This window comes from Microcebus murinus, chromosome 19 (genome assembly GCF_040939455.1).
Source record: "Microcebus murinus isolate Inina chromosome 19, M.murinus_Inina_mat1.0, whole genome shotgun sequence".
Lineage (NCBI taxonomy): Eukaryota > Metazoa > Chordata > Mammalia > Primates > Cheirogaleidae > Microcebus > Microcebus murinus.
The window spans coordinates 15155194-15170115 of NC_134122.1; the positions used below are offsets into that span (position 1 = coordinate 15155194).

The following is a 14922-nucleotide window of genomic DNA, read 5'->3' on the forward strand; positions in this document are numbered from 1 at the left end:
ATCATTACTTCCATTTGAGGAGAGTTAATATATTCTATTTCATATATACATATGAATTACACATGGGAGTATCAGAGCCAACTTTTAAGCAGTTTTTTAACAAAATGATTGCTTTCATGAATGCTGCTTAAGCTCACTCTCTTAGTTAGGAACTGTTTGATTGTCAGGACCAGATATCCATTCATATTAGTTCAATATGAAAGGAGAGTTATTATCAGTGTCTATTTATAGCAACTTTGCATATCTCTGTCCTGATCTATTTTATGTTGAGTTTGTAGTTTAGCTCTTGGAAGGCAAGAGCCATTTCTCCAAGTTCTCAGAGAAATCTGTCTCATAGTTCCCAGTGCCAACAACAAGCTCTCATAGTATACTTTAATTTTTAAACTGTTTTCTATGTTTCATTTTCTCAAACCTACAAGCTATTTCCTGCCCCAGGGCCTTTGCATATGCTTTCCATTCGACTAGAGGGTCTAAACCCTTTCAATGTTATGAATAGTCTTCAAATAAAAAATAATTATCCAGCATTTTAATACCCTTTCATGTTAGGTCAAAAGGCTCATAGACTCTGAGATCCCTTGAAAGGCAAAAGCAGATTAAGTGAGACAAATAGATAGATATCTTCCCTGCTATACTGACTCATTCTGAGAAATACAGAAAGTACACACACTAACTACATTACCCTAACTGTTATAATATGATGAAGAATACCTTTCTTTTAAACATTGCTTCTTTTCTGCTCCTTTAGGTACAGTTTTAATTCCAGGAACCACTCAGCTGACTGAGAAAGATATCCTCTACAGACTACAATCTTCAAAAGCAAAGTGCATTATTACCAATGATGTTTTAGCCCCAGCAGTAGATGCTATTGCACCTAAATGTGAAAATCTGCACTCCAAGCTGATTGTGTCTCAGAACTCCAGAGAGGGGTGGGGGAACCTCAAGGAAATGATGAAGTGAGTAGCCATAATTGTTGTATAACAGCTTCCCCAAAAGAAAGACAACAATAAAAAGATATTCAACTCAGTAGTGATCAGAAAAATACAAATTAAAACAACAGGCAAAGGGAACAATTAGTGATTATTGTTACACTAATAGTGCTAGGCTCTGAGGTAGGAAGGAGCTAGGAGTGTTTTCACAGGTTGGAATACCCTAACACAGAGATTGGTGTATACTGTGTTTATTAAGGAATTCTCTTGGGATCAGTACCTGTGAAGGAAGGGGAAGGATGTGGGATTGGGTACAGGGTGAAATTTATCTGCAATGTACTCCCTACAAAGCTCTCAGTCAACCCACTGGGACCTTTGAAGCTCAGACAGTTCCTCAAAGCTGTTTTCGGCTAAAGCTTGAGGTCCTCTGGCTTTTATACACCCACATTGATCAGCAATTGGCTGTGGACTATCACTAGGTGGTGTGGGAGGATGTTTAACAAGGCAGCTCTTTTCAGCCAAGGCAATCTCTAAAGAGGGCTCCCAGCACCAGCAGGGAGGAAGTCCATTCCTTCAGCAGAATCTCAGAAATGCATCACAGCATCAATCAGAGAGCCATTATCATCTCCCAGGGAAATTGACCACATTCAGTCCTTCTGTGTTGGCTATGCCATTCCTTTGTTGACAGCAATACTTATATCAGGTTAAAATAAGAACACCTAATGTTAATGGGTGTAATTATAAAACTGAATTACACTGATGTTCAAGCCCTGCATGAGGTACTTTCAGGGGTTACTTGTAACTCTTGCCAGGTACTGGTTATACCTCAGCATTAGGCTGGCAGCAAAAGTCTTTTACCTTTATTCAAGAATTTGGGAGCATGCTTGTAACTATGGACTCATTTCTACCACCTTTAAGATAGCTAAAACACTGAGTTCTTATCAAAGGCCAAGTAGTGTTCTAATAAAAATAATATTATAATTGCAGTAATAGTTAACATTTAAATAGGATTGGTTATGTGCCACAAACTGTTTCAAGCACTTCAGATATATTAATTCATTAAAATCTCACAACGAACTAGGAACCTAGGAGGTAGGTACTATAATTACACAGACGAATAAGGTCAAATGCCAGTATCTAGCAGAGGTAGGTTTCAAACCCAGGCAGTATGGCTTCTGAGCCCACACTATTAACTGCCATATTTACTGCCACTAGTAGTAACAGATCAGTACGACAACCCTGCCGTAGGTTTTGAGGGCAATCATAACTGTGATAGAAGTGATAGGAATACAGCTATAGATACTATTTTTAATTAAGATAATTATGGAATCATAGACTGAATACCTGGTCTAACTGTGTTAGCTTTGAAAACAGCTTCTCTATATTTCTTATGGCCTTGATGTTTCTGTTTATTCTCAGCCCAATATTCCCAGATAAATCTGTGTGCTTCTTAGACACTTGATATGTACATGTGCAGAGTTTACTCCCTCTCAGCTGCCCTAATGTATGTGTGACTTATATAAAAGCCTAATTATGGCCGGGTTCAGTGGCTCATGCCTGTAATCCTAGCACTCTGGGAAGCCAAGGCAGGAGGATTGCTTGAGCTCAGGAGTTTGAGACCAGCCTGAGCAAGAGTGAGACCCCATCTCTACTAAAAATAATAAAAATAAGCTGGTTGTGGTGGTGCACACCTATAGTTCCAGCTACTCAAGAGGCTAAGGCAAGAGGATCACTTGAGCCCAGGAGTTTGAGGTTGCTGTGAGCTAGGCTGACACGACAGCACTCTAGCCCAGATGACAGAGTGAGACTCTGTTTCAAAAAAAAAATAAAAATAAAAAAGCCCAATTATCCTTTGAAACTAAAGATTTTTTAAATTTTTTATTTCAAGATGTTAAGGAGGGTACAAATGTTTTTGGATACATGGATCATTTTTGTAATGCTTCAGTCATGGCTATAAATGTGCCCATCACTCAAATAGTGTTCATTGTACCTGTTAAATAGGTTTTTGCTCCTCTCCTCCTCCCCCCCACTCCTCCCTGCTTGATTTCCACTGAGTTTTGCTTCCCTCTGTGTACCTGTGTGCTCATTGGTTAGTTCCAATTTAATAGCGAGTACATGTGGTATTTATTTTTCCATTCTTGAGATATTTCACTTAGAATAATGGTCTCCAGTTCCACCCAAATTTTTGCAAAAAGCATTAATTCATCCTTTTTTATGGCTCAGTAGAACTCCATGGTATATACATACCACATTTGATTAATTTACTCATGAATTGATGGCACTTGGGTTGATTCCACAATAAACACTTCAGGTGCAGGTGTCTTTTTGATAAAAAGACTTCTTTTCCTTTGGGTAGATACCCAGTAGTGAGATTGCTGGATCAAATGGTTGGAACTAAAAAGTTTTCTTTCTGACTAGAATCCTTCCTTCACTGGATGGATGCTTAGATCCTCTCCAGTCTTACTGTTTACTGTATCCAGAACTACATAGATTCTCTTGTGGGAACAGAAAAACCATCCTTTCAGGAGTTGGCAAACACTTTCTATAAAAGGGGACAGATAGCAAATATTTAAGCTTTGCAGGCCATACAGTCTCTGTCACAACTACTCAATTTTGCCATGTAGTATGAAAGCAACCATAGATCATACGTCAAAATAGGCAATAAAATTTTATTTACAAAAACAAGAGACAGGCCAGATTTGGCCAGTGGGCTGTAGTTTGCCGACCCCTGCCATTACCCATGACCTCACACTAACAAGTATTGTATTAATATATTCATTTTCAAAACTCACATTTTAAAGTGTCCACAATGGAGGGGAAGGGGAAATTCGTCATATATCCATGATTACAATATCACAGACTCCTTACTATCCTGGGGGTATGATAAAATCCTCGTGTTTTTTAAATGCTTCAATCCTTCTTTATCATACAGTAAAAAAGCTACAAAATCAGCTATGGTAAATTGGCCTTTATACAGAGAAAAATGATTAAATAAATAAATAGGCCTTGGATGGCAACCTTTAGTTTGATTCTAGTAAGCACCTAAAAAGATGGAAAGAGAAAGAGCTTTTACCTGTAATTCAATCTGAGTCACTGGGGCCTGATTCATGAGATGAATAGGTCCAAGTAGATGGTGTCTTGAATCTTTTCAGTGATAACAGTGTATGTTGCTGCGTTTAATGTGCAGAGTCACTGTAGTTTTTCCTTCACAGACATGCCAGTGACAACCACACCTGTGTGAAGACAAAACATAATGAGATCATGGCCATTTTCTTTACCAGTGGAACAACTGGATCTCCTAAAATGACCGGACACACCCACAGCAGTTTCGGCTTAGGATTATCTATAAACGGAAGGTACTTCCACATAACTGCAGAGTGAAGTGTCAAAACAGCAAAGATGATGGTTTATGTACTGGTCTTATAAATTTGTTTTTGTATATGTTGGGCTATTCTTTGTTTTCCCAGGTTCTGGCTAGATTTGATACCCTCAGATGTGATGTGGAATACCTCAGACACAGGCTGGGCAAAGTCTGCGTGGAGTAGTGTTTTTTCTCCATGGATCCAGGGAGCATGTGTATTTTCACACTACTTGCCCCATTTTGAGCCAACTTCCATCTTGCAAGTAAGGCAGAGCACAGGAGGTCAACATTTAGAAATGCATTAGCACTATTGCTGACAGAACTGATGAATAAAATAACTTGCAGAGATCAGAGTAGACAATGTGATTTAAGATGTCACATCCAGAAAGTCAATAAGCCTAAAAAGATAAAGTCGGCTCCCTCAATACCTGCAGGTTCCACATCCTTGGATTCAACCAACTATAAATAAAAAATGCTTGGGGAAAAAAATAATCATAGAATAATAAAAGCAATACAAATTAAAAAATACAGTATAACAACTATTTACATAGCATTTACATTGTATTAGGTATTATAAGTAATCTAGAGATGATTTAAAGTATATAGGAGGATATGCATAGGTTACATGCTAATACTACACCCAAGAGTTTACTTTTTCTAAATTGCAGACACTCTCCAAGTTTCCCATCACAGTCTTCTGTTCAGCACCAACTGCATACCGAATGCTTGTACAGAATGATATGACCGGGTAAGAAATGTTGGTAAATAGGCATTTAGTGAGGGAAGGGGAGAAGAGGAAGCTAAAAAACATCTTTCTGCCTAAAAACATAGTTGTAGACTAGTAGCTACAGGCTTTAGCAATCTCTTCCTTGTCCTCCTTCTCCTTCTTGCTTATATTCTGTAAATGATAATTACTGTGTCCAGGGCAGGATCCCCCAAGCAAGGAGAGGAAAGGGAGGGTTTAGCCACATCTATAGCTCTGACCTCAGTGGTTACAGGTAAGATATTTAATACTTTGGATGATGGTGGTTACCTGAACTGAGAAAGTAGAGAAGTTGCTCCTATTTGGAACCTTATCCCAGTAAATAAAAAAGAGGATACATGTCTTTTAATCTACTGCCGATTCCATTTGAAGGGTGCATTGTTAATCTGAAAAGAAAAAACCAAATCAGATATGAGACATTTTTTTCCCTCCCACCAACCAATTTTCCAACATGAGCTGGGTGTCCTGCAATTTGATTCAATTCTGACACTACTTGCAGTTAGCATCATGTGCCACAGGTGAAGGGCTCAGTCCCATAAGACTGCTCCTTATTTCAAATGCCAATCACAAGTCCAGGTTGTCACCTGTGCTTCTGACCAATTGGCTATAATGCAGTTCCCATGACCCTTCCTCAGGTTCAATAATTTGCTATGATGGCTCACAGAACTCAGGGAAATACTTACATTTACTGGTTTATTGTAAAGGATATGATAAAGGTTACAGGTGAACAGCCAGACGAAGAGGTATATAGGGCAAGGTCCACAAGGGCCCCAAGCATAGAAGCTTCTATTCTCGTGGAGTTGTGGTGTACTACCTTCCTGTATGTGGAGCTCTCTAAACCCTGTATTTCATGGATTTTTTGGAAGCTTCATCACATAGGCATGATTGATTATTAAGTCAATTTCCAGCCCCTCTCCTCTCCCTGAAGGATGGGGGATGGGGTTGAATCATGGCTTAGTCTTTTGGTGACCAGCTCCCCCAATGGGAGCTCCATTGAGAATTGCCTCATTAGAAGAAAAGACACTGCCATCACCCAGAAAGTTCCAAGGGATTTAGGAGAGATCTATGTTAGGAACCCAGTCAAAGACCAAATATTAGAACAAAAGATGCTCCTAGCACCCCTATCACTTAGGAAATTATAAAAGTTTTAGAAGCTCTATGCCTAGAATCCAGGATGAAGACCCAGTACAGGTTGAGTATCCCTTATTCGAAATGCTTGGGACCAGATATGTTTCAGATTTCCTTTTTTTTTTTTTTGATTTTGAAATATTTTCATTACACTGGTTGAGCATCCCTAGTCTGAATATCTGAAATCTGAAATGTGCCAATGAGCATTTCCTTTGAGTGTCATGTCAGTGCTCTATAAGTTTCAGGGTTCGGAGCATTTCGGATTTGGGATTTTCAGATTAGGGATACTTGGCCTCTATATATTTCTTGTTATAGGACAACATCACAGGTGAATATTTTTAAATTGATGTGAATTATTTCCTATTAATTTTTGAATAGGAAATAATTCACATGCCTTAAAATCCAATGGGTATATAAAAATGTATAGTGAAAAGTCTTGCTCCATACCTTGTCCCTAGTCATGTAGTTCTCCTCTTCCATGGAGGCACCCTGTGTTTCCAGTTCCTTGTCTATTCTCCCTGAAAATACACAAGCCAATATGCATATGGTCTCTCCCTCTCCATTATAAACATAACTGGTGGCATAATATGCACATAGTTCTACACCTTGTCTTTTTCCCCTAACAATATACATCCTGGCACTGTGTTGTCCAATAAGGTAGCCACTAGCCATAAGTAGTTATTTAAATATAAATTTTAATTAAATAAAATTAAAAATTCAGTTTCTCAGTTGTACTAGCCATTAGCCATGTTTCAAGTGCTTCATGTTCATACAGGGGTAGCATATACTATAGTAGATAGTGCAGATTATAGAACATTTCCATCATGACAGTTATTGGAAAACCCTGTCCAAGAGTTTACCCATTCTTTTTTTTTTTTTTCCCTACAGCACTGAAGTAGAATTACCCATTCTTTTTTACACCTGTATAGTATTCCATTGTATAAATATCCCATAGTCAGTTTAACCAAACAATTGATAAACATTTCATTGCTGATTTAAAATGTTATTATGGGTCACCTTCCCTAAGGATAGAATGGCTTTTCTGTTCAACAAATGACAACCCCCTCCTCCCCAAAAAAGGGAGAAAGTAAAAATAAAAATTGATATTTTAATTATCATTTGATAAAGTTAGAATGGCTTATTTTGTATTGGGGAGAGGAATCAGGAAACTAAAATACATTTTATATTGAAGTTCATTAGAAATCATCCTAATTTCCACTTCTCTCCATTTCTCCCCCTAAACCTAACTCATTATCTGTTTTCTGAAAAGGTATAAGTTCAAAAGCTTAAAGCACTGTGTGAGTGCTGGCGAACCAATAAACCCTGAAGTGACTGAACAATGGAGAAACAAGACAGGCCTGGATATCTACGAAGGATACGGACAAACTGAAACGGTATCTAACCTAACTGAAAAGACAGGGCTGAACTCAATTTAGTCAGATGAATAAAAACCCAAGTGTGTATTATAAACTTATGATTGTTTGAGAGAGAGGGCAGGAGTGGAGTGGTTATTAAACAGTTTAAAAAACAAAGCTTGAGGGAAGCTAGTTGCAAAAAAGCTCAATAAAAGATAGTTGTTTAATAGCCATCCATTGAGAAAAACTGTTAATAACTAACCAGTCAGGGTGAAAGCATTACATTGTCTTTGTAAATGAAAAAATACTGGATCTACTGAAAGACAGATTTCCCCCTTATGTGATAGGGAACTTTCTTGGGGCTGTCTCACAATGTCAAATGCTGAGCTCCTTGTTACTTAAGATATTTAAGAGTCTGCTAGACAACTCCTTGGCAAGAATACTCTAAGGTTTTTTTTAAAGAGCTGATAAGAATACATAGAAATAGGAAATGAATAGGAACAAAAGTGGTTATTTTGTAGAAAAGGATGGGGTAACATGGAGCAGATGAGGGAAAGATTGACAAACTTTTTACAGTGTGTCTTTTTATAATGCTTCAATTTATGAACCATGAGAATGTATTACTTGGTCAACTATTAAAATACCAAAAATAAAATAAAAACAAAAATTGAAAACTTTATTAAATAGAAATAGCACAAGTATCATACTAACATGAGTACAAATTTAATATACTCATGTTCTGGCTGGGCCTGGTGGCTCACGCCTATAATCCTAGCACTTTGGGAGGCTGAAGCAGAAGGATTGCTTGAGGCTAGGAGTTTGCAACCAGCCTGGGCAACCTAGCAAGACTCTGTCTCTACAAAAAATACAAAATTTAGCTGAGTGTGTTGGCATGTGCCTGTAGTCCCAGCTACCCAGGAGGCTACAGCAGGAGGATCACTTGAGCCCAGGAATTTGAAATTGCAGTGAGCTATGATGACACCACTGTACTCTAGCCCAGGCAACAGAGTGAGACCCTATCTAATAAATAAATAAGTAAATAAACAAATAAATATATACACACACTCATGTTTTAATCAATATGGATATTTTAGGCATTGTAATTTTATTATAATTTTATTACATATGTGTATTTGTATATTGTTTATCGCTCTATTCCACAAGAGCAGAAACTGTTTATTGAGCCTAAGTCATAGTAAATTGTTGAATGTACTTGTTGAATGAATGCATGGTGGATGAATGAATGAATCAATTTTAAGTTACTTATAATGTTACCTTACTTTTTATTCTTCTTAACTAGGTGCTAATCTGTGGAAATTTTAAGGGAATGAAAATTAAGCCTGGCTCAATGGGAAAGCCTTCTCCTGCTTTTGATGTTAAGGTTTGCACACCCCCTTCCTCGAGAATGTTTAACAACCCAGTCTGTTTGTGAACTATCCCTCAACGCCTTATACACTCTCCTTGTTTTAGTAACGATGCCATGTTACTTCCATGATACCTTAATCTCCATGAAAAGATGAAAGTGGGTTAGAAATGTTAGCTTATTGGTCTCCATTATTTTGCAAATACCTTTGTTGTATCATGCAGTTCTTTAATAAATATTAGCTCATTTAATTCTCAGAAGGAACCCATGAGAGACATGCTAATATTAAAATCATTTTACAAATGAGGCAAAAGGAGGTTAAGGAACTCACCAGAGGTCACATAGCTAGCTAGAGTTGGGATTCTATCCTAAGCTGTCTGTCTCCAACATCCTGGTTAACAACACAACACTGCCTCTTCAGGTTAAGGGAGGTTAAGACTTCTTGAGGAGGTCAGCTAGGCCACAGAAGCCTACAGTTTATAGTGCCTGCAGCACCCTCCCTCTTTGCCCCCAGACTGCCTGGCCATTTCTAGGCTTTCAGCAACCACTGCCATTATTGGCATCTGATGCCCAGTGGGCATTCTATTTCCCCATTGGCATACTTTGTACCAGGGTTAAAGTTGTTCTCAGCTCGACCAAGCTTCAAAGCTAGGTATAGCCAAAGGAACTTACACTAATAAAGATGATCCTCAACTTTAGAAGGAGTTACATCCCAATAAACCCATTGTAAGTTGAATATATCTTAAGTTGAAAATGCATGGCTGACTGGGAGCTGTGGTCACTGCTGCTGCCCAGCATTGCAAGAGGTCACTGCTGCTGCCCAGCATTGCAACGATTTCTAATGAATGGTTATTGCTTGCACACTATCCTAAAGTTGGAAAATCATGTCAAATGGTCTTAAGTTGGAGACCATCTGTATGTAAGAGAAAGCAATAGCAGCAAAAAATGAATGCATTAACAGAGTAGACAGCTCTTAGATCGATGTTTCACGTTTCACATTTATTTCACAATAAATGCTGCTACTATTATTCACCTCTCCCTCCCATTCCCTTCCTTTGAAAAGCTTTTCTTAAAAAAGAAATGGTAGGAGAAGCCTAGTTATATTCTTAACAATAGTTTATTGGTTAATAGGCTGCCTTAGGTTGGGGAAAGAAATATTGATAATGAGGCATGATCATGTCTGCATTATGGGTAAGCTGACATTTCACATAGCTATGTTCTTTTTCTTCCCCCCTTAATAACATTTCCTAACATGCAAGGCTATCAGAGTCTCACAGACATAACTGTACTCACAGTGATCCCAATGGCGATGTACTTCTGCTGGGCCCTCACTAATTATAGCTCAGTGGTTTTCTGGAGTAGTTATCTTTCGATGTAAAACTGATATAACTGAGAAGAAAATGGCACTCTGCTTGCATCCCCAATCATCATTGCTACCTTCATTTTTAACTCTTCCCCAAGGGCTGTTATTACTGGGCTTCTTGTTATTTAGCTAGGAGCATCTGCAATAACATTCTGTCATCTGGGGATGTGCTCCAACCAGCTGAATATCAGATTCCAACAACTTCAAAGCCTAATGCTTATAATTTTCATGTTTAAACATTTTAAAACCTCTTGAACAATGAGGAACATGATTCTCCCCAGAGATAGAAGATGTTATCTGTTTTCCCATCTACTAAAGAATAGTCTGTGATAAGTAATTGGAACTCTTAACACATTTCCTTTCCATGAATAATTCCTTTATACCTAGGGCCAAATATTTCTTTAGATGACTGGTGGGAATTTACATTTTTTTATTTGCAAGAGCTTAAAATTAAGAAATTAATTAATCTTAAAATTAAGATTTCCTTTGCCATTCACATTTCTCATTTGGCACATAAGCCTCTTTTCTTCTGGAAAATGCCAGGTGAGTATTATACTTACTCTCCATTCAAGCTACACCTCAGATTTGAAGGCATTAATACCTGGTGGCATATAAAAACAGTAGAGTTTGATATTTAGAAATAGCTGAAAGTCATTTAGAATAAAATCTGGTTTGTAAAATAAGCAATCAACTTGAGTAGTGCTAATCTAGAATTTTAAAAAATGGATTTAACTCTCTAGAGACATTGCATAGAGGAATGTGATGATTAAAAGCATATGATATGGAGTGTGACTGCTGAGATTTGAATTCTAGCTCACTCATGTACTATGTTACTTACACTCTCTGTACCTCAGTTTCTTCATATGTAAAATGGGTGTAATAATAGTTCTAATCATATAGGATCATTGTAAGGATTAAAGTACATGTAAAGGTCTGGGTGTGGTGGCTCACATCTGTAATGTGAGACCAAGGTGGAAGGATTGCTTGAGGCAAGGGTTTGAGACCAGCCTGAGCAACATAGTGAGACCTTGTCTCTAAAAAAAAAAAACTTTTAAAAATTAGCTGGGCATGGTGGCACATACCTGTAGTCCTAGCTGCTGGGGAGGCTGAGGCAGGAGGATCACTTGAGCCCAGGAGTTTAAGATTACAGAGAGCTATGATGACACCACTGCACCCTAGCCTGGATGAGACCCTGTCTCAAAAAAACAAGCAAACAAACAAACAAAGGAAAAAAAGTACATGTAAAGTACTTACAGCTTTAGCATTTATTATTTTGCATGTAGTAAATGCTTAGTAAATGCTAGCTACTATCAGGTACTTCAGGGAACCCTGAGGATTGGAGAGAATAAGACAGCAAGGCTTTGGCCTTGAGACCCACCACTGTCTCAACCAGAGAACATTCCCCCTTTCCTGTTCACTTATATTGGGTTTCTGAAGTAAGGTTTTGTATATTCCACAGCTAAACAAAGTTTTAAAAACTAGTAATGAAGATATTTATTTATTGAGAGGAAAAGACATTCAAGATATATTGCTAAATGATAAAAGCAGGTTGTAAAACTGTATACTATAAAGCAATCCTATTTTTTCCATGTCAATATTGTATCAAAGGATATTACCAAAATGTGATTATTGTAGGATGGTAAAGTTTAAGAAAATTTTTATTCTTCTTTCACATTTTGGTAACCTGTATTTGATAATATTTATGTAATATGAATTTAAATAAATAAATATACATATATATCTTAGGAATTTAAAGTCTACTTAAAATGTTTTTGAAGTCTGCATGCTTAAATAACGACAACAACAACAAAAAACATGCAAAGTTAAGGTAGAAGAAGTGACATTAAATAAAAATTCCCTTAAATAAATTGTTCTGTTTTATCCTAGATTTTAGATGCACATGGCAATATTCTACCTCCTGGAGAAGAAGGAGATATTGGCATTCGAGTTCTACCTAACCGACCATTTGGCCTTTTTACTCATTATGTAGTAAGAGACTTATTACTAATAAATAATCTCTTATTTTCTATTTATTTCTCAAAAATGCTTGGTAACTGAAAGAGTGTGAAATTCAGATGTGGGCAGAGAAAGATTTTTCACACAAAGATTAGGATATAAAGATGTAAAAAAAGAGAGAGAGGGAGAAAGAGAAAGAAAATGGCATAGCAAGAATGAAGGTGGAAAGGTGTTGGCAGTTGAGGAAAAGCTGTTCTGGCTTTTAAAAGGTAAAAATAGTTCTTTTTTCTTTGCTGTAGACTGGTAACAGAAGCACCCACGGAAGCTATTCTTTATTTTTTGCTTTTTCTGTGAGGCCAGGTTATCTGAGTCCTTGAAATGTGTTTTTGACAGGAACTGAGGCAGAGAGTTGGAGAGGGGACAGTAGGGGACACCCCTACTGTCTGCTTAGGGCTCTTCAAGGCTGAGAAAATGAGTTAGGCCACAGGTGTTTTAATTAAACGGGAGAATGAGTTAGGCCACAGGTTTTAATTTAACAAAACAAAGAGGGTAGTTGTGTTGTTTCTTCTTTAAAGGGGCAATTATGTGTTGTGAGTTCATTTTCCTTACTTTCTGTTTGGAGTTTATTTTCCTCTGTTAGATAGGTTATTAGTAAGGTCACCTTGCAGTAACTAACCCTATTAGCTACAAAACACACCTAGGATAGGTACTTGACCCTTTCTTGAAAAATTCATTGTCCTGAATAGTAATCCCACAGACAGGTAATTGAAGAAACATCCAAATGCTTCCTAAAGAAGATCATGCTGGTTGCCTGAGGCTACATCACTGTTTCAGGCCCAGGAAAGCCAGAGGAAGAGAACCAAAACAGAAGGCAACCTCTTAATATCAGTAGATCCTCTCAATTACCAAACAAGACCCACTTATTTTTCTGAAATCTGATCAGTGCTCTCCCTTCTTGGGAGCAGGGAGAGGGACAGAGAATGGGGCAGTGGGATTAATTAAATTTCTTTCACTAGAGCCTTTCTGAACTCCTTACTGTTTGCAAGCAGCTTTTCATCTCTAATCACAGTATACAAATTAGAGCAAAGTCTTCATCAATATAATAAAAGGTTGATTCTTCTTGCCAGTGAACAATATTTCATTCATTTTTCTTATACCAAAGTTACAGAACCATTTCTGTTTTTTTTTTTTTTGAGACAGAGTCTCACTCTTTGCCCGGGCTAGAGTGCTGTGGTGTCAGCCTAGCTCACAGCAACCTCAAACTCCTGGGCTCAAGCAATCATCCTGCCTCAGCCTCCAGAGTAGCTGGGACTACAGGCATGTGCCACCATGCCCAGCTAATTTTTTCTATATACTTTTAGTTGGCCAATTAATTTCTTTCTATTTATGATACAGATGGGGTCTTGCTCTTTTTCAGGCTGGTTTCGAACTCCTGACCTTGAGCGATCCGCCTTGGCCTTCTTGAGTGCAAGGATTACAGGAGTGAGCCACAGCACTGGGCCTCAGTATTAGATTAGCAAAAGATTTAATTTAGCCTAATGCTCTGAGCTCCTACAATATTTATTTTGTGATCCATCTAAGAAAATTCTCAGGATGGAAGCATGCCTAGTCTTTGTAGTTTACCTTTCTTCTGTTGGGCTAGCTCCCTGCTGGGATTTCATCCCTATTTCACATTCTGGCTCTTCTTCATTCTAAGGCTTCTCAAAAGACCCAAAATTTTCCTTTTCCTTGAACATCTAAAAATCTAATTGATCATAATAGTCAGATTCCTGATAATATTAACAAAATGCTATTTGTTTTGCAGGATGATCCTTCAAAAACAGATTCAACTCTACGAGGCAATTTCTATGTCACTGGGGACAGAGGGTATATGGATAAAGATGGATATTTCTGGTTTGTTGCAAGATCAGATGATATCATATTATCTTCTGGGTAATTTTCTTTTCCAATTTTGCAAGTCTGGGTTAACTGATCATCAGCGTTCTGGAACGAACTGCTCACCTTTATAAATTACTACTATATGCCTTCCCAGTTACCGAATTGGACCATTTGAAGTAGAAAGTGCCTTGATTGAGCACCCTTCGGTTGCAGAGTCAGCTGTTGTCAGCAGTCCAGACCCCATCAGAGGAGAGGTAAAACAACTGATTCATCTCAACTTTATCATTTATTGGCAGTCTAATGCATGCTTTTAAACAGTAATTCACTGAAACAGGATTACCCAAATGATTCATTCACTAAATATGTAAGTCATTTAGAAATTCATTTACTAAATGCAAGTCAGATAGAAATATGCTAGTTTGGCCAGGTGCAGTGACTCATGCCTGTGATCCTAGCACTCAGGGAGGCCAAGGTGGGAGGACTGCTCAAGGTCAGGAGTTCGAAACCAGCCTGAGCAAGATCGAGACCCACCTCTACTAAAAATAGAAAGTTGGCCAATTAATATTGGCCAACTAAAAATATATAGAAACAATTAACCGGGCATGGTGGTGCATGTCTGTAGTCCTAGCTATTCAGGAGGCTGAGGCAGAAGGATTGCTTGAGCCCAGGAGTTTGAGGTTGCTGTGAGCTAGGATGATGCCACGGCACTCTAGCCCAGGCAAGAGTGAGACTCTGTCTCAAAAAAGAAAAAGAAATATGCTATTCAGAAAATACTGCTACTGAATAAGACTGAAACATATGTATTAAAAAGAATGTGAATACTTTCCAT

At 37.9% G+C, this 14922-nt stretch overlaps 1 protein-coding gene and 1 long non-coding RNA gene across 4 annotated transcripts in view; one reads left to right on the forward strand and one right to left on the reverse strand.

The window, feature by feature from the left end:
- Positions 1–4145, reverse strand: part of LOC142862423 (uncharacterized) — a 32522-nt gene extending 28377 nt beyond the window's left edge. Inside the window, exon 1 of the long non-coding RNA XR_012913488.1 lies at positions 4000–4145. This is a non-coding gene — a long non-coding RNA (uncharacterized LOC142862423). The remainder of the gene's footprint in view (positions 1–3999) is intronic.
- Positions 1–14922, forward strand: part of ACSM3 (acyl-CoA synthetase medium chain family member 3) — a 43567-nt gene that overhangs the window by 27340 nt on the left and 1305 nt on the right. For 2 of the 3 annotated variants that reach the window (XM_075995161.1, XM_012790185.3), the window contains exons 4-12: positions 746–953; positions 4139–4282; positions 4394–4550; positions 4956–5035; positions 7449–7572; positions 8834–8914; positions 12147–12248; positions 14020–14147; positions 14248–14347. In XM_075995161.1, the coding sequence (XP_075851276.1) occupies positions 746–953; positions 4139–4282; positions 4394–4550; positions 4956–5035; positions 7449–7572; positions 8834–8914; positions 12147–12248; positions 14020–14147; positions 14248–14347 (1124 nt within the window). The remainder of the gene's footprint in view (positions 1–745; positions 954–4138; positions 4283–4393; positions 4551–4955; positions 5036–7448; positions 7573–8833; positions 8915–12146; positions 12249–14019; positions 14148–14247; positions 14348–14922) is intronic. The other variant, XM_012790186.3, reaches the window with a different exon arrangement.